The sequence below is a fragment of the Oxyura jamaicensis genome, chromosome 9 (assembly GCF_011077185.1).
Source record: "Oxyura jamaicensis isolate SHBP4307 breed ruddy duck chromosome 9, BPBGC_Ojam_1.0, whole genome shotgun sequence".
NCBI classification, from domain to species: Eukaryota; Metazoa; Chordata; class Aves; order Anseriformes; family Anatidae; genus Oxyura; species Oxyura jamaicensis.
The window spans coordinates 21,841,077-21,860,677 of record NC_048901.1 but is presented as its reverse complement, the minus strand read 5'-3'; the positions used below and the strand labels follow the sequence as shown (position 1 = coordinate 21,860,677).

The 19,601-nt window shown below is 40.6% G+C and overlaps 1 protein-coding gene across 1 annotated transcript in view; it reads left to right on the top strand.

Annotated features, from left to right (window-relative positions):
* Positions 1-19,601, top strand: part of LOC118171576 — a 39,777-nt gene that overhangs the window by 11,422 nt on the left and 8,754 nt on the right. Inside the window, exons 3-9 of the mRNA XM_035334793.1 lie at positions 3,071-3,221; positions 3,853-3,946; positions 4,966-5,084; positions 6,081-6,223; positions 6,973-7,170; positions 9,236-9,504; positions 16,260-16,356. Of these exons, the coding sequence (XP_035190684.1) occupies positions 3,071-3,221; positions 3,853-3,946; positions 4,966-5,084; positions 6,081-6,223; positions 6,973-7,170; positions 9,236-9,347 (817 nt within the window). The 3' untranslated portion in view covers positions 9,348-9,504; positions 16,260-16,356. The remainder of the gene's footprint in view (positions 1-3,070; positions 3,222-3,852; positions 3,947-4,965; positions 5,085-6,080; positions 6,224-6,972; positions 7,171-9,235; positions 9,505-16,259; positions 16,357-19,601) is intronic.

The window sequence follows — 19,601 nt, the reverse complement described above, 5'->3', positions numbered from 1 at the left end:
CAAATGCCCAAAATAATACACAATTGAGATATTTTTCACACAGAATATCCATTTCACTGGTATAGCTTCAGAAGTAGCACACCTATAGCTCATCAAAGCATTTCATGGGCTTTTAATATATTCTACCCTTAAAGTCAGCTGGACTCAAATGTTCTTCCATTGCAGTGAGAAAATTCACAGCAGTTCGTTGCCTATGAAAATTTTGCTAAGATTTCAGTGTGAGGAGAGGCAGACCCATTTCACTGGCAGGACTGACACTGATATCTCAATATCTGTGACTTATTAGTTAAGTCTATAGGAGTGCACGATGTTTCAAGATATAGCGTGATATCTCATAAATCATGTTTTGAAAAAAGCAGTAGCTGTTCTCTACTGATTCTGCCCAGTTCACAAAGTATTTCAGTCACTTTATTCTCCACTCTGACTTCCACCAATGAACAAGTATAAAGAACACAGAGATAGTCATGACTTACGCCTCGATAGTCCTCGTGAGAGCAGACTCCAGCTGAAAATACCTGGACATACCCACTTGTCTCCACTAACTGTAGACAGGGTCAAGACAGTTTGCAGGCTGGCAGCTCCAGCTAGGTGAGAATAATCATATTTCATCCAGGTCAAGGTTTTAGATGTTTAATGTTTGCTTGATTATTGTGAAATTTTGTGTGCAGATTGGATATCAGTGGCCAGGCCATACTGATGATACCAGCAGCCTCAGGAATTAGAAGCTGGTCGCATACAAGGTTTTTCCCCCTTACTATTTTATGTTTCATTTCCAATCCCATTTTATAGGATTCTTAAAATATAGCTAAGTATCTCTGCTTAAAAGACATCATAGATGCTGACCCCCCTACCCCAAAGCCCAAGAAGAGAGAGGAATGGAGGAAGGTTATTGCCACAGAGGGTTTCCATTACTGAAATTAATTCCTCTCTCATAAGAATTTAGATCTATGATTTATGATAGCCACCAATTTCTCACTGCAGGCAAAGTGAGAGGAAATGAGTCAGCCTGGACAGACATCATGAATCTAATTTTTTTCCCTAATGCTTGACATAATCTAGTGTGCTGCTCCCAGAGGTGTCATTGGAGATTCATATCCAGCCAAAGGGCCTCACAATCAAGGCAGAAAATTTTGTTACTTTCATGTATTGTGTGATCTGTAATTGTTTGGAATTGCATCCTGCCTCATTCATTGCAATTTCTTTTATGTCAATTTTACAGCAAAATGGTCGGGAAAACAAAGCAAGAGAGAGAAAAGCAGTGTTGCACTCGCTCCTTCTGCAAAATCCTGTGACACATTGTTAGGGTCCAGCTGGCGCTTATTAAACTCAGGCAGTTTTGAGATGAAAAAAATGCTTCCTTCTGTCACTCTTTCCAATAGAAATCTCACTACCCACCTGACTTGAGAAGTGTTATCTATCACATATTGATTCTGGAATTTTATGTTTTATTTTCTATCACTGGTACAGAATTTAGCGAGTGAGGTTCTGCCAAAATAGCAGAATAGAAATCATCCAGCTAAAATGTTTTAGCCCACATTTCAAGGGACTGGCAGCGTATATTCATGTCTCAGCAGAGGAGGCAGCTTCTAGGTGAGAGGAAGGTTTTGAAAAGTCTCACAGTTATAAACAGTTATTTGAATACGTCTTAACATTTTTTTCCTCCATTACTTAGAAGAATAGCAGATCTTTTCCTTGAATATAAAAGTATTTTTATATCTTTCTCTGATATGACCTCATTTAATGCATAAGGAAGCAAAGTAAATACCAGGACAATTCTAAGCAAGAGTTCCCAGGTTTTTTTTCTCTTTTCTTTTCTTTCTTTCACATTGACCAAAGGAAAATCTTTTCACAGAGTTGCTGTGTGCATGAATGCCTGCTGACTTGCAGCAGCACACACATCTGAAAACGGTCTGTTTGCCTCAAGACATCCTCTAAAAATGCCTAAGTAAATAACTGTTATTTTCAGAAATGCTGAGCATACTCAGCTTTTAAGTCACCTATGGTTTATTGTGGCAGCTTTGATTGCATTAAAAAAAATAAAAATCATAAAACAAGAAGGGAGGAGTAATTCCATATGTCAGTACTTTTCTCTACAGCCACTATGCACTTCCAGGCTAGAAGTAATGTTTGGTTTTGATAATGTTTGAAGAGGCATAACAATCTTAGAAGGTCAACGGAGCAAGTCTCCTCACGATTATTTTCCAATAAGTCTGTAATCCTAAGTTTTAGCCAATGTGCTATCTAGCTTGTCTTTAACACTAAGTATGAAACTTTCATTACCATCCTCACTAGACCATTTTAAAGCAGCATTTTTATTCTCCATTTCAGCTCCTGACTATAATTGTTTTAATGATGCTTTCTGACAGCTGATACTTTCTGGCAAGCTCTCACTGAGCTGGTACAGTAAAAGTCAAATTATAATGCTGTATGCACACACTTACTAAGTTAACATTATTTTTCTGAAGTATTCCATGGTAAATTTCTCAATTGCATCTGCCAGTCTGCAAATTATTCAATATCTGTGAAGCACAATTGGAGAAATTACACCATTTGGGGTATATAAAATTTACTTTTGAAAGTGTTCTTGGGCAATGAGCCAGCAAAGCTCACAAGCACATGACTTCAAGACGCTATTATAAACAAAGTTCAGCTCCTCTTTGGAACTTTGATACTCTTCTGAAACATACTTAAGGGATTAAAATAACTAGGCAGCTGAGTTATCTTTTCATACAACCTGGATATATGACAGCAGGGCTATTCAGGAGAGAAGGGGGATATACCATGTTATTGAACAGGTTCAGTTCTTCATTATCTCCAAGGCTGAGTTTTTCTGATAAAGTGCCAGTAAGTGCCTCTGCCTAATGTTTGGACAAATCCTGTATGTACATAAATTATATTTAGGTGAGAGGTCCCATTAAGGGACTGGAGGGGATTGCTGTAACTATGGTTTGACAGGGTCATGAGGCTCTCATCTGGTGGTATGTCTTGCTGCTCTGTATTTTCTAGTATTATAAAATATTTTGCATTTCTTTGAACAGAATCGATTATTGGTTTAACATCTCCTCTCTAGTTCCTCAGGTGTAACTACAAGCAATCAGAAATTCTGTAAGTCTTATTCAACCTGCTGCTCCATCCTGAGTGATACAGATATTGTTCCACCACTTTTATCACCAAGCAGAGGATTCATCAGGCAGAACTGGGACTCGGGGCTGCCTTCCCTGGTAAGTGGTTGGTGTACCAGTCTGATTACAAGTTTATAGATGAGAGACATTGACAAAGGGTAGCTAAGGCTGAAATCTGTTCCTCAGCTTTGAAGCTTATTATGTTAATGCAAGGAGGCCTTTTATCTTCCAAAGCTAGATCAGATTACAAACAAGATTATATGCTGTGGTGTCAGCTGTGGCTGAACCCCTGTAGCATCTACCAGCTTCTGGATGTGTACATTGCTCAGCTACGTAACTTGAGGGGAAAATGCCCTGGAAATTATAGAATGCATTTTAGTGGAAAGGCAAAACGGGCAGAAACCTCATGTTCTTGACTGCAGTGGCACGTTTTCTGTGTTTAGATTTAATGTCTCATTTGCATGCAGGATATTTTGTATGTAAGATGGTCCATAAATGTGTTTACATGCATATGCATGTACAAATGCATGCTGTTGTAGTCTCACTTCCATACATCCTTTTGCTGTTCACCAAATGTTATTAAGGTACAAGACAGTGTAAACATGTATGAATATTGTTGATACTGTAATAAGGCCAGAAATATAAGAAAATATAACGCCAAAACCTAAAAAACCTTAACGGATTCTTTTATTTCTTTGTTTTTACTGTGTGTGTGTGTGCTTTTTTTAAGCTTCCTTCTGATTCCTTCAAGTATCTCAGCTGGCATGACATAGAGGAACATGATGTTCAAGGAAATCAGCTCCACTGTCCCCGGGTGAGAAAAGGTAAAGAACAAAAAGACATATTTATGTTTATGCCTCATCTCTATTTATTCTAAAAGCGTGCTGTTAAATGTTAGAGACGAAACCATGGAGTTCAGCACTGTTTTGAAAAGGGACAGGATTTCACTCCATATTGTACATCCTTACTTTTAATTGCTATGAAAATACCCTTTGTAACTCTGAAAACAGGAAACAAAAGCCAGAACGCTTAATTTTAAAAATGTTAGTATTCTGGTGTTGACTACCTCTCTCAAAGATTCATTAACATTTAAATGTTCAAAATGCTAAAGGCATATACCAAACAAGAATCCAAGAGTGAAGTCCAGTCCTGCAAAGAGTGGCACATACTTTACTCTAAGGCTGAATTACAAGCTAAAGGTGTACTCAAGAAAGAGGAATGAAGGATGGATATTAAAATCTGGTGTTTGCATGTTAGCAACTGCCACACTGTCCTTTCTTTAGTTAGAAATTTAAAGATGTTCATAGCTGTAAACATTTCAGTAGACCCAATGACTTTAAGTGTTCAGCATGTCTTGTTCTTAATACAAATAAGTTTTAAATTAGGATATTAGGATATTCCAGCTGTTGTCAGTGATTGGCAAGTTAGAAACATATCTCTTTCTCAGGACAGTTGAAGGATAAGTACATCTCTGTTATATAATCTTACTTAAACCATATGAAAGAATATATAGAAATGGTATTTTAGAACTCAGGTGCTTGTATGCAACCGTTTAGAAAAAAAAACTTTTTTTCTGAGCTGTAGAAGAAATGTCACTTACTAACCATGCACCAAATCATCATGACCTTAAATTGCTTGCTGAATAATGGGCCCAGAAATGGTAGAACATCTTCACAATAATTTACTTCATTGAAGCCTGGAAACCTACGCACCTTTAATACTATATATATTCCCTCATTTCAGATATCATCCCAGCCATATATATAATCTTTCAGCAAGTAGCTAAATGCCAGTTCTATATCACATCCATTATTATAAATCTTTTTTTTTTTTTTCTGAGCAGGGCCTTCAGAAGAAGAGCTGTTTTTCAGAGGAGAAGAACATACTCTGAAAAAAAGAAAACTTGTAACTGACACAGAGAAGTGGCAAAAGAAACTTCAGGAGAACTGGGAAAACTGTGCTGTAAAACGTTCTCATTAATTCTTTGTACTGTGATTGTAAATAAGCCAAATGAATAATGCACTGGCTGCTCCTTGCAGTTAGTAGTTTTAAAGCTCAGGTTGGCACCACGACACTTTAAACCAGAAGGTTTTTACAAGCTGGAAGGAACACTGGAATGCATTGTAATTTGAGTTCTGACCCAGTGAGAAGAGTTAGGTCCTATCTTGTGATGAAGACTCATTTGTGCTTGGGCGTATAAAACTAGTGAAATTCTTTGCCTTCTTAACACCTTCCTCAAAAAATGATGATAAGCAAATGTTAGAGAATGGAGCGGTTTAATTTCAGTTTTCCCCCTCAGTCCTCCTACCAGCCTAGGCAGTTCTTTCGGCTGGAGTTACCACGTTATTTCAGGTTCTCATCAGGCATAAGGGATGACCTGCCTGAGGTCAAGGAGGATCCATGTAGGAACTTATTTTTAAGTCATGATCACTTAGTTCTGCTTTCTCCAGCCAGCACACACACAGGCATCCCCAGTTAAAGACAAAGGAGGACACTGGAAGAAAGGTTCACATGCTTAAGAGATGTTTTGGGGCATAAGAGAACACATAGGAGAAAATACAAAAATAATGAAGCAAAGAACAAGGGTGATTGTGGAAAAGTCTGTTGGATAGTGGGTGGAGGAAGGAGACCAGTGGATCAGATGATGATAGAGAGAGCAGGAGGTCGGGAAACACTCCCATCTGCAGCCCCACGCAGATGACTGCTATCTGATTGGCAAAACTCCAGCTTTTTCTATCATTACCGCTTCAGGTGACCTTACTTTCATTGCATTATGCAGTGCATCGCTATGATTCAACGGCAAATTTGGCACCACCATTTGTTTTTAATTGGTGGAAGGGTAGCATAATAAAATTGATTCACCTTTTAACTAATTCTGACATTGAAAAGATTTAATAATATAGTTACTAGAAAGCAAGAAAAAAATGTAAGTAATTTCTATTATTTTTCTCTCCCCAGGAGTTGAACCTCTCATTTCAGGACCTGGGTGATCTTTACCAAGTGGAAAACTTCAGGAGAATTCTCCAAAGATTAATTCGTGTGGAAAAACTGTGGTTGGTGGACAATTCTTTGACAGACCTAAGTGCCATACGGTTGCCAAGGTAGACAAAATGTTCTGCCTATATATATATTTTTTGATATCATAGAAATAAAAACTGTTATTTACGTAAGTAATGGCTGGAGCAGACTCTTGCAAACTGCCAAAATATGATATTTTTGGAGTTGTTACATTGAGAATCCATCAGTATATTTCTATTTTGAGTTCATGTTATACCCAAGTTGAAAATATTCAGTAAGGAGGTAAGATTACATCCCCTTTATTCTTGGTGGATAATTCATGAGTCTTCTCAAGTTCAGTGATATTTTTCCTAAAAGGGAACTTGTTAAACACTGAAAGAGTTTAACAAGTACAAAGAGATGGTGGAACATGACCCGAGCAGAGAGGCCAGATGCAACCATTACAACTATATTTTTACAATGAGTCTATTGCTATTCTGATGTCTTGTGGCCAGGTATATCCAAAGCTCTAATACAGAGAACAGGAGTAATGATGGATCTATTGTACAATATAAAGAAAGCTGAGAGTATAGAGTATATTATAGAGGATATAGAGAATAGATGGATATAGAGGATATAGAGGATACTCTATAGTATAGAGTATATAATAGAGGATATTATCTTGCAGACCTTGGTTAGCAAAAACAACACATATGTAAAAAAATGTGAAAACAGGTCCCTAGGAATCAAATTGTTGTACCTCTCATTGGAAACTCTAAAATGCCATGCTTGGCTTACAGGTATGTACTATTATGAATGTGGTCAGTGATGTCATGTGCTTTGTACTTTACAGATGCAGAGAACTAAATGTCAATAAAAACTACTTTACATCCTTCAAACAGCTGCCAAAAATACCTCAGATTCAGCACTTATCACTGGCTGAAAATAACATTATGACACTAAGTGGAATATCAGACTTGAGACACACTCCACTCGAATCCCTTATACTCAAGAGGAATCCCTGTGAGTTTCAAGAAAGCTACAGGCAACAGTAAGTGTTACCATCCCATGGCCAGAAAAGTGGGTTAACACAAAGAAATGTTTGTGAGAGAGCACAAAAAGAATAGGATCTCAACCAGGATCCCAAATTTGATGCCCATTGACAGAAGAAGAATTTGGACCAGATGACCTACAGAGGTCCCTTCCACTCCGAGCCATTCTGTGATTCTGTGAAATACATGTTCTCCCGAGTAATCTCTTTATTTTCCCATATTCCCAACCATCACAGGTGCTTCAGGAAGGTGGGCTGGCAGGCCATTTTCTAAGGATAGCCACAAAGTATTCAGAAACTTCCTTGGAGGCTTTCTAATCATGTGAATGATTAGTTCATGAACTGAACTAAGTCCATGGATCAAGTGTAGAGACAGCGACTAGGGCAGATAAATTAGATTCTCTTTTATTAATAGAAACTCCTTATTACTCAAACTCTCTTCTGTCTCATTGCATCACTTGTATTCTGAAAGGAGTCTAAATTGCATTAGATGTCAGAGGTGGAATGAGAAGGATGTGTTGAGAGATGTGAGCTAAAGAAAGAGAAATTTTGGTTGCCTTCATTTGATTTTTCTGGATTCAGTGCTTTCTCTCTGTGACAGCACAGTGGGAATTGCACTGCCTTGAATCCTCCACCTGGTGTATGTATAGGTTGCAGGCAATGCCATGTAGAATAGACTTAACTGAGCTGCCTCAGATACTAGAAATGAAAACTCAAATCCATGACAGAGTAGAGAATTCAGGGCAAGATAATTTATTCTAAGTCTCATGCACATTTTGACACTCACATCCCTATTCCATTTTACCCAATTAATGTTGACTCCAAAACCCCATTGCCAGGAAAAAATTGGACATGGGTCAAAATGAGAATGAAGCGTGTTCCCCACTTGGAAATCGACATGGTTGGGTGTTTTTCCCAACAACAAACACAGAATCTAGTCAGTCATCTGCAGCAGGTTATTTCTGAGATAAACCTTACTGCATGTATGTGAGAAGTCCTTTCTTCCCGGGATAGAAAAAAAGAGAAGGAACTTGTTAAATGAAAAGCTTTCTAAGTTTCCTGTTGGCTTTTACTTCAATCTAGTAGGCAGCTCTTTACCAGTGTTATGGAAATGCTTGTGCTTTTTAAAGATGGATAGGCAGGTATCAAAGTGAAAGTTAAACAGTAAATTTAATATAATGGATTTCACATCTTATTTACATATCAAAAGGTCCAGGAGAACAAAAGCTGAAAAGCGCTTTTTAACAACTATTAATTATCTTTATGCCCTTAATCCTACCAACTTTTAAAGCAATTAAATATATCTCTCTGGTATTGCTTTCACTGCCAGTGTTGGAAGACAGAGAGAATCATTTACAAGCCTAGATAAAGCCCTGACATGCCGAGGCTGAGCCCTGAAGTCCGTGCTCACCTCAGAAGGCGCAGGAGCAAATGCCACAGCATGTGGGTTAGGACCCTGTGTAATGCTTGTAGGGGGCTACAATCCCATCAAACGCCTCTTCTGAAGCAAACAGCAGTCGTAATGACCAAGGTTAGAGATACTGATAAGCTGTTTGAAAGGAGCAGTATAACAAGAGGTAGAGCCATTCATTTCAGTTTGGCAGCATGCCTACCAAAGAGAGAGGACTTATTTTCTTTGTGAGAAATGGAGGTGCTTTGCAGAGAGCCCTGCTTCTCTCTCACAGAAGGATAAAAGTTGAGCTGAGTTTCTTGCAGTCTGAATCTTTGATTTTCAGCAGCCTAGGAATTTCAGTCTAGGCTAACCCTGTGCCCTGTCTTTTAAATTAGACAACTGGTTTGGTTCTACTCTGTTCAAAATGTAGATACCTGGAGTGCTTTCATGAGTTTGAGGATATAAAAATTGGGCAACAGAATAAAAACTGGAAAAAAAATAATTCTTTACCAAACAAATTCTGCAACAAATACCAAATCAAGATTTCCAACAACGCAAATACATTTTAGTTATCTTTGTATCCCCTATTTGTTTTTTGTCAGTGTCTGTTTTGTTCTCAGCATCTCCAAAGAATACTTCTCTCATTTTTTTTTTCTTTTATCTCTTTTTAAGTGTATTCTTCAGTTTGCCAAATCTGAAAATACTGGATGGTGTCCCAAAACTACCAGAGGACTTTTCACCCCCAGATCCCAGTTGTTTTCCCAAAATGTGTACTGTGCTCTAGCACTGTGTTCTTGTTGCATCACAACTGTGCTCGAATCACCTTACTTTAAAGAATCAATAAATCCTGCAAGTGGAAGTTAATATTTTTTTCTGATCAAAGAGGGATTCAGTCAGAATTAAAACTCTTCTGAATGTGTTCATGATACCACAGACATCAAGTAAGTACGGATAAATGACATATAAATAAGACATAATGTGTTTGCTGAGTGTCATGAGTTTAGTGTATTAAAAATATTGAGTGACTTGCTGGTCTAGGGACTCTGTGTAAAAAACAACCCACAATTATTGACTGCCATTGTGTTCACCTAAAACAAGTCCTACTCCAGACCACATGTCCATTGTGGAAAATGATATAGGGATTAACATCCAGGCTACAAAGGGAAAAAAGTAATAGAACAGGCTGTACAGTTTCCTTCCTTACGTCCCACTGATGTCCTAGTGCTCTTTAGTGGGCTTTGCATGTGGGAAAGCCAGAGCCACGCCAATCATTTTGACTAGGAGTTCCATTGCATTTGGTATGTCAGTGACAAAGTAAATCACAAAAGAGGAAAGAAGTCGGTTAGCTGGTTGCTGGTGTTCTTTAGGAATGTCTTGCTGCTTAGTAAAGGCTCCTCAAACCAAAGCTACAATGAGGGAAAAGAGCTGTGGAAGCAGGAAAGGGATTTATCAGGGCTCCCCAGGATATCTGAGTGCAATTGCCTTTGAGAGGTGTCTGTCCTTGTCTTTGATTCACTTTCTGTTCAATTTTAGCTTTTCTTCCAGGCAGCTCGTGCTGGTACACAAATAGCTATGCCACTAATGGTTCAGGAAGACAATGATAGAGTCCTGGAAAACGAAGACAATTAACATAATTGCCTAATTCCAGAGACAGACAATAAATTCTCTGCTGTGTATTGGCTACAGGCGCGGTTTGGTTCAGTTACGGAGAGAGGAATAATGAGTGCCCAGCCCGATGTGCTCTGCAGTGCAATGGCTTGGCCACAGAAAGGCTGCAGCAGCTCAGGCTGTGTTGGATCAGAGCAAGGGAAATAACCAGCTCGAGAAATTAAGGCCCTCCCTTACGAGTATCCTTACCTCTCCCACAGCTTAGCAGTCAAAACAGTTGGTCAAGATACTGATCAAAATATGGCATGAGCTAGATCCCATGATTTTGAATGCATAACAGCACCTAGCTCAAAATATTTTGTAATGCTGCGAAAGGAAAAGTTACGGCGGTATCAGGCTGAGGGCACGTACACAGGAAATGCCAAGGTGATACAGTCCAAGAAGCTCTTACAGATTCAGGGAAGAGAGGTGGATTACACAGGGACAAGAACTTTGAGACCAGCAAAGCAAAACAGCGTGTGCTGGGCAGCATGGCAAACTGGTGCAGATTTATTCAGAACCTGTATAATACAGTAATCAACATCAAAGCCCAACCGTTGTGGTTGGGAGTGGAAAGTGTGAAAACAAAGGGTGAAATGTTTTCTTCTCGACTGAAGACGTATGTGAGAAAACACTGTCTCCTCCAAAGTAAGGCCAGGAGCGAAAGCCAAGAGGAGACGGCGTGGGAAGGAAAACCCCTGCTGGCCTGGGTGGAGGGAAGGGGAACAAGCTTTTCCAAAGAAACTGGTCGATTGTCTACTGGGAACATGCTTGGAGGCTTTCCTCTCTTGACCTGAGACCCGGGTCAGTCACAAAACAGAGGAATGGATGCTGGTTTATTCTTTCCTGAGGGAGAGCTGGTTCCACCCTCAGTTTTCCTTTCAGTATTTTAACGCTCTGGCTTGGAATCCTGGATGAATCCTAGGTACTATCTGGGGAGCCACGTTGATCTTATTTAAAGTGCATCCAGGAGCAAGAATGCACTGGTAATGTTTGAGTCACTTTGCTGCAATGAGATTTAAATGAGACGTTCACTGTCAGCACTGTCACAAGGGAAACCGGGAAGAAAGAGCAATCAGGTTGCAGCTGTTTGGCTGGACAACAGCCACGAGACAGAGGAAGCACCCTGGACACATTTCAACATCACCAGGCAGCTAGAAACCCCAGCAGCAGGAACCTTTAGAAACAGGCCAAACCAGGGATAAATTAACACACATTTTAGGCTCTAAATTTGATTATTGCTATCTTTCATTTCCTGCTAAACTTAGACTCAGCTTGACTGTGACATTTGTTCAGGGGGAAATTCCAAGCTTGCTCCATTTCAGTGTTCCAGGCCTGGCACCACTGAGAGCAGATCCCTTGCACTTGGTCAGGCTCAGTTAAGACGAAGGAATCACTGCAGCCGCTATGAGGTTAAGAGATTGTTTTGTTCTCATCTCAAAAGATGGGCTTTCGGCCCAAGACTGTGTTGCAGTCATGAGAAACACCTGTCCAAGCCCAAGAAAAGATGGGCCCGAAGCAAATTCACTTTATTCCTTTATTCCTTTGTTTTCTGCAGTTACGTTATGGAGTGATCTAATCGAAACCTAATCTAAGATTTCAAGAAAACCTGGAAGGAGTGTAATGAAGGTAGAGCCTTTATTTGGCTGGAGATTTTGAGATTTTATTTACAGTGATTGCACTCTGAAATCTAGAATAATAACAACCACCTGTGAGCTTGGTATCAAAGTATCCCAAAATGAACTGTGTATTTCTGATTACTTACAAAGATACCTTCAGACCTGATATTTCATGAAAATTTACCAGAACGTTCCCCAAATCTTGCTAACATCATGAGACAGGTCTGGGTTTGACAGTGATCAGAAGTGAGTTCCCAAGTCTCATTGTAACTGTCTATCTGTCATTATGTCTCCGTCTTTCAGTATGAAATAAGGAGTAAGCAATTCCAAATCAAAGACAGATTCCTGAAAGAAAACGAGAAAAAACAACACTTGTCATTTAGTCTATTTACTGTCATCCCGGGAATTCCAGAGCAGGATTTAAAACATCTGCAAGTATTAAGTACATGGATCTTGGAAGCAGTCAAAGCCCTGACAGAAAAGAAATCATCAGCTACTAATGAGCATTTCAAAGAAGACCCTTGGCTCGTGTACACATTAACCCTATACAACATGAAGCACAAGCACACTGTGTTCTTACCAACCCAAATGATTTGAAACACCCAGGAAATGAAGACTGTGGGCCATTATCCTTCTCCGGGACCGTGCATTGTAGCCACCAGTACCAGACATGAGCACAATGAACAGGAGAGCAGTGGCTCACTGGTTTTCTTTACAAACAGTTCCTTTTAGCTTCAGAGGCTGAGAGCGCATCGGAGGCAAACTAGAAATGATCAGTGAAGCCTGCAGATTCAGCATCACAAATGTTAATGCACGTGGCTCGAGCCTGAATGTATAGACCCATATGGAGTATGTAACTTGTCACTGACTTACAAGAAATATTCTAGTTGCCTAGAATTGAGCCTGGTAGTGCTGGAGCACAGGACAGGTACAGGGACATCACAAGTGACTCCCAGGTCACTGTTTCTGCACTTCTTCCCTGGAGCAGCTGGCGCATTCCTGCGGCACAGAAGGGACTGGTTTTCTCTCTTTGGCCTGCTCTGGCCTCTGTTTGTGGTATTTCTGTATCGGTGATGCCAGAGAGCGGTGCCTTTGGTACTTTATTCCCTCAGTCCACACAAGTGACTACCCAAGTCCTTCCCATGTTTAATTTAACAGCAAAACTTCCACTGGCTTCAAAGCTGCAGAAGCACACCTTTCTTCTGCATGGACGGGAGGAAGGCAGGAAGCAACTAGCTCGCAAATCAGGCACTGGGTTCCCAGAAAGGGCACCGTGAGGCTGTTAACCTTTGAGAAGCAGAGCACTTCCCTTTCCCATGAGGACCTTTCTGAAGATCAGACTATGTTCATTTGTTTTACCGTTTCCTTCCTAACTGATTAAAATCAAATACTTTCTAGTCTATGTAAGGCAGCTTTCAATCACTGCCATTTAAGTTTTGCTGTTCAATAAAGAACCTTCAGCATTTTTGATTATTTCCTGGCTATCAGCACTGAAACTAAAAATGAATGCAGTGAATATACCGACTGGTGAATATACTGAATATACTGATGTTTTGATCTATCTGGATACATGTATGAGACACAGAGGCACATTGGCAGGAAGCATGGGTGGAAATAAGCTATTAAGATGTCTCAGAGTGTTCATTTTTCATTTGTAATCTATCATCCAAGATACATTTGCTTTGGAATTGCCAGGTACCGTGCTGCATTATGTAATTGAAAGCACTGAAGATAAGGAATGAAGGCCATTGAAAACATATGCTTTGGATAAAAGCAGCTATAAAAATAAATGTAATGACCATACCAGGGACGAGACAAGCATGGATAGTAACAAATGGGGAATGACCAGAAAGTTCTTGAATAGTCCAACTACAGGAAACCGTGCAGTCAGCCCTGGGGATTGAAATCGAAGCCTTTTTCTTTTTTTCTTTTTTTCTTTTTCACACTGATCATTTTATTTTTATTGTGTGTTAACATAATAAATTTCCCACTTCTACTCTATGTACTGTCTGTTTTCTTTCTATTAGATTGCTGGAATTACTCCTTTCAATCTGAGCACTGAGCCGGTTTAAGGATGCTCCTATTAAAAGGAACTGATGGTGAAGTCAGATGTTTCTCTGATGCAACTTCAATTTCCTGCATAAAATGTACAAAGCTCCATTTTTCTGAACGCAAGGGAAGTCAAACAGGAGACTGCATCAATAATGGGGGCTCCACGCCCTTTTACAGTCAGTACTTCGTTCTCACCTTTCCTCAGCATTGCATGTCTTTGAGTTTTACCCTTTGGGGTCTCATCCTGCATCTTTTTCTGTGTTATCTCAGCACCACTCTTGCAGCTCCAGAGACCTTCCTTGTGTTGGGCCCATGCTTTTCTTGAGCATGAAACTGCAGCCCCAGCTGCTCGGGGTGCTGCAAGCCTTTCGTTGCCTACCATGCCCAGCTGTTCTCCCAGTTCCACCATCAGGTCCACCGCTACATGTGGTATTCTTGATATCATGGAGGCAAAGCAAAATTGTTGGTAGAGCAAGAAGTTCTGTGGATTTAAATAAATCAGTAAAATAATTTAAATTAAACAGACATCCATTCTGAATGAGCTGTCCCTCTTTAATCTTTCAAAGGCAAGGTTCTTCATGAGGACAGATGTCTAATTCAGGGTACAAGATTATAGAAGAATGAGTTCAACTCGGAGGACATTTAAAATCAACAGTGTCTACAAGACAAAGGATAAGGAGCTTAGACCTGCTGCAATTCTTCACTCAGCTTAATGTTTTACCACCGATTCTAACTTGGAAGTATTGGCATTCTGTTTCCCTCTGCTCCTTTGCTTTGTTTATTGTCTTTGTTTAAACATTGCAATGCATGCAAGCCTAAAACCACAGCTTAAGTTCAAAAGTATAGATCTATGCCCAGAGAGAAACTGAAATGTAATATTAATTTAACTACAAAGGGAAGTGTTCAAATTACTTCTCATGTCCTGTGCCGCAAAGATTAGATAAAAGTGTCCTAAGGTTTTTCCTGCGACAGTATCACACTTGGGCACTCTGAACCAAAAAGAAACTCACAATAGCAGAGTGCCTAATTATTATATTTGTCAGCTTGAATGTACCAGAATAATCCCAGGGCAAATTTGTCTCCAGTTATAATTCCATTTATTCTAGTTGGGTCCATTTACTGCCCAGATGTCTGCCAGTTACTGAAAAGGCTATAATCAAGTCCACCCTAAACCTGCCTTTAAATTCGGGATTGTCACATCCCAGTGCCTGGATGGGTGAAAGAGCTGCGGTGCTGGATGCAGGATAACGTTAGTACAACATTAGTATAACGTGCGTGAGCCTGGGCAGGGCCACGCTGCAGTGGTTTGTGCCATGATGAGGAGCCATGGGGATTCACCAGAGGGTCGGATGGCCAGGGACCACCTAGGGCTGGGCCAGAACCTGACCAAGGGCTGGAAGGGCGGTGTTGGAGAGACATTTCAGCCCTACATCACTGCGTAATGCCTCGGTGGCCCAGAAGATGGATTGCTGTGCCTTCCTCGTAGCTGTGACACAGTGCTCAGTTACCTTCAGGTGTGCAACCACAAACACAGCTGAAAAGGTAATGTCTTCTGTGGTAATTAGCAGTAGTGAACGTCCTGATAAGTATTTAAAAGCCCCAATATCCCAAATATCTACACTTATAGCAAAATATAATGGGACATAGTAACTCCGTGTGTGTGTTTAACACCAAGCAACTTTGAAGTAAGGGCAGCTAGCAAGGGCTGCTTGTAATGTGAGACACGTGCCAGGGCTTTGGGAACATGGCGAGGTTTGGTTGGTAAATGTATGTAAATGGTCATTTCTGAAATACACTAGGCCTTTTTAAAATAACTGCAGTGGAACATATCTCGTGACAATATTGGGAGAAAAAATATCTCGGTTTCTCTTTCTAATTATAAACATCTGTGTGTAAAGGAAAGCCATTTCTGCCTCTGTAAGCGTATTTCCTCCATGGGCCTGATTCCTCTGAAGGACAGAGTCCAGCAGGGCCGCTGCAAGGCCTATCACTAAGTGAGCTGCCTCTAAATTAAAAATATCCTTTCCTTCAGGCCTGGGGCCCGCTCAGCCATCTCCAGATATAAGGCAGCCCTTCCGGTATGGGCAGGGCTTTTGTGAGGCTCTCAGGAAGCTGAAGACAGGAGCCATGAGGCCCCCACCAAGAAAAGCTGGTGAAGGACATGTTTATAAGGCCCAGAGCAGAAGCATAGCCCTCTGACCAAGGCACCTGTGGGCTTTGCCTAACAGGTGAAACTTGGTGACCTGAACCGTGGAGCCTAAAAGAAAGAGTAGATGAAGGGCTGGGGTGTGGAGTGGCAGGGAAGGGGGGTCACAGAGGTTGAATTTGTTTTGTGCAGGTGCTTGCCCCTCAGGACTTGCTGTGGTTTGCTCCCCTAGCCTCGGCCGACTTGCTGAGGCCCCTTCCCAATGGTCTGAAGACAGCTACCAACACGCAAATGGAAGCAAATAAGGAGGCAACATGGTGCTAAACAAGGTAAGCTAATTATAACACATCTTTTCATAGACCATAAAGTTTGGGTTATTAATTACTGAATGTGACATTGTTGGGGGAAAGCAGCTGGTAAACAAGTTTCTTTACAGGATATATATTGCTGAAGGTTAACACTCTCTGTGCATTTATCAACCTTCCAATAGTACTGTCTGCTCTCCAACATGGGGCAGCATGCTGAAACACCCTCTTTGGTGATTTTGCTGTAAATTAAGGTTGCATTTTATGCTATGCAAGTATCGCATCTTCTATGCTGTCTGCTGCGACTCTAAATCTTTCTAAAGTAGCCTGCTGCTGTGTTCCCATTCAATCTCTGCTTCTTTTTGTTTCTAAATACAAGCTGACTTCGGAGTGAGTGATTTCTGTGCTCGGGAAGCACACTGTGGTAAAGAGGTACATTTGTGAAGCCATCTACCTGGGAAAAGTCGTGCCCCCTGGGAATAACTGATGGCAATTCCTGTGCTGGTGATGGATGGTAACCAAATGTCTTTTTTCAAAGTGCTGCTAGGGCTGGAGCTCCCTTAGGACTGGCCTGAATTAATCCTTCTTTCCCCAGCTTTCTTGTGTAGTTTTAATTAAGTTATAATTCATCTCTTTCTTTAGAATAAATTGTTTTTCTAATTTACTTGGAGACGCATCCTTTAGTTTGAGATAGGGCTATACGGATGGTGTGCTATTTGCAGTAGAGCCAAGGTGCAATCTTTCAAAGAAAACAAATAGGGTTTCTCAGATATGCTTAGCTCTTGTTCTCTTCTAGAGATTGGTGAAGGGCAAATCTGCATATCACCAGCCCATACACGGATCCTCCCCAAAGCAGGGGGCTTTGTAACTCTCTCAGTACTAATTGTAGTTACTCACTATAGAATCTCCTTTTATTCATTTCAATGTCTAGCTCTGTTTTAACAAAGCACATTGATTGGAAGAGAAGATAGATCTACACAGAATTAGTGGCTTAGCTGTTAGACAGATACCTGTATGAGCTCTGAAAACTGCCACCCCAATTAATATTTTCTTGGACAAAGTAATATGACCTGAACTATCTAATGAGGACAACAGCAGAGACCAGAGCAGCCACCAAACCCAGGCCAATGAGCTGCAGTGCAACTCTCAAAAGTTAAAATGAATGAGAAAAATAAAAAGTTTTTTTATTATTATTTTTTTTTTCCCTGTGGATTGAACTACAGCCGAAAGAAAGACTGATTTCACAGAGAAACACTGATTTTTTTTGACAATAACAATCAGCTGCAATTTACCGCCCTTTCTTTCTTCCTTAAGCCATTATGGATCCCTTGGTTGTTGACTTTCTGCTGAAAGTGTAGCCTGTTGTGCCCAGCATACCTGAAAGAGCCTACCTGAGGCAGCTGGCAGCAGGCCTTAGGCTTAAAGTGCTTTTTCCCATCTTTGTAATAATTTTGGGGGTTCTGCAAATTATTCTTGAGGGCCTCCTAGTGGCTTCAAAGAATTCCATGTCATGGAGTTCTCAAAGGAATAAAATCCCTTTATTACAGCACTTCTTAGAATTAACTAGATGTTCATTTTAAGGGTGTCTAGACTCACAGGGTGCCTCTTCTGTCCCGAGATACTCAACTCTAACAAGTACCGGACAACGGAGCACATTCAGCTCCTCAAAGCACCCCATGTATCTATCATGACCTGTTTCTATTGTGCTTTGTGTAACCATTTTTTCCTACAAAAGTATGAAGTTCCATCTTCCCCCAGTCATTTCCATGTTCAATAAAGTCGTATCAGTTTTGCTATTCTTCAGTTTGGGCATGGGGGGAGCAGCCCCTGTTGCTGTGTGCAGGTTTTGCACTCTCATGTGGTCAGCCATCCCCTCTGCCTGAACACCGCTGCTTTTGATTACAGGTTGGATCGCTGGAACACTTCTTGGTGGTTGGTGCATGGCAGCTCTGTGCAGTGCTTGTGTTGGAAAGGTTTTATTGTAGGAGAGTTTGGGTCAAATGAGCATCTCTGGAAGGTCTCTGCTCCAACCTCCCCCAGAGAAGGGGAGCTCCTGTGTTGGAAAGACTTATTTTCCCAGCTGGGCAGCAAACCGATGTGTCTTAAAACTGTTTCAGGTTCCCTATTGGTTATATCCAGGATCTCTGTTTTCATATAATCTCTGTATTAATGAATACGTGAAACATAAGCCGCACGGAGTGCAGCACTAAGCCGTGATTTGAGAGCAGTATTTAAGCAATAATGTCAAAGAAATGGTGTACACTATTTTGCTTGGATATCAGCTGACAAGCTGAAAGGAATTTCAGTCAATAGGTATTTATCCAACGGTTTTTCTAGATGTAATATACCCAGTATAGGGTTTTCATCCACTCAGCTTGATTCAGTAGGAATCAAGATGTTATATATAGGGAAAAGTAGTCATCACAGCTTGTTTTCGAGGGCTTTTGTAGTTGACCTTGTGCAGTATAATGGAAAGTTCAGGTTGCTTCGGTATTGTACAATGTCTGAGCTAATTCAGCCATCCGTATTTCCTAATCCTTTCACAATAAAGCAAATATTTTTCCTTTATTGAGAGATAGCAGAAATCCCTCTTAAAACACAAAGCAAAGCTAAACAAACAAACAAAAAGTTCTTGTAAAATTAAATTGCATGCGGCAATACTGAGAAGACATTTCAAAGATGGTGAAGCCCATACAGACAAGTAACTCCAGCCAGCAGCTGCTGTCTGCAAGAACACTTTTAAAATATTTCCACGTTTTTCATGTTATTTGACCTTTAGTTCAAGGCCATCTGTGCTGAGCTACTGACTTTTCTCAGTCCCTTGAGTGGCTGCTGAAGATAGGCTTCAGTATACTTAATGAGGAACAAAACCTGTTTTTAAGCCTCCCCCCTTCCAGATAATGTATGATAAAACTAATTTAGCCCTTGAAGGAGCAAGTCTATTAGCCCTTTGATAGCTAATTTGATTCCTGATAATTTATTGTGCTGTATGAGCTGGGAAAACAGATTCAAATGTCTTTTGGAGGGCAATAAGAAATCATTATCAGGAAAAATCACTATGGAAGAGGAAAACAGTTGAAAGATCAGGCAGAGATAGATGGAAGTGCCTGCCTGACATGGGCTCTGCGAGGATTTGGCAGCTTGAAGGAGGGAGCCGAAGGCAAGCGCGGTATCTGGGGAGAGGATAAGGCTAGGAACTTGGCTGGAAGGCAGATGCATACTGTTTTAGGCTGGTTTGTTGTCTTGAGGCTTCGGGAGCTCGTGCTTTG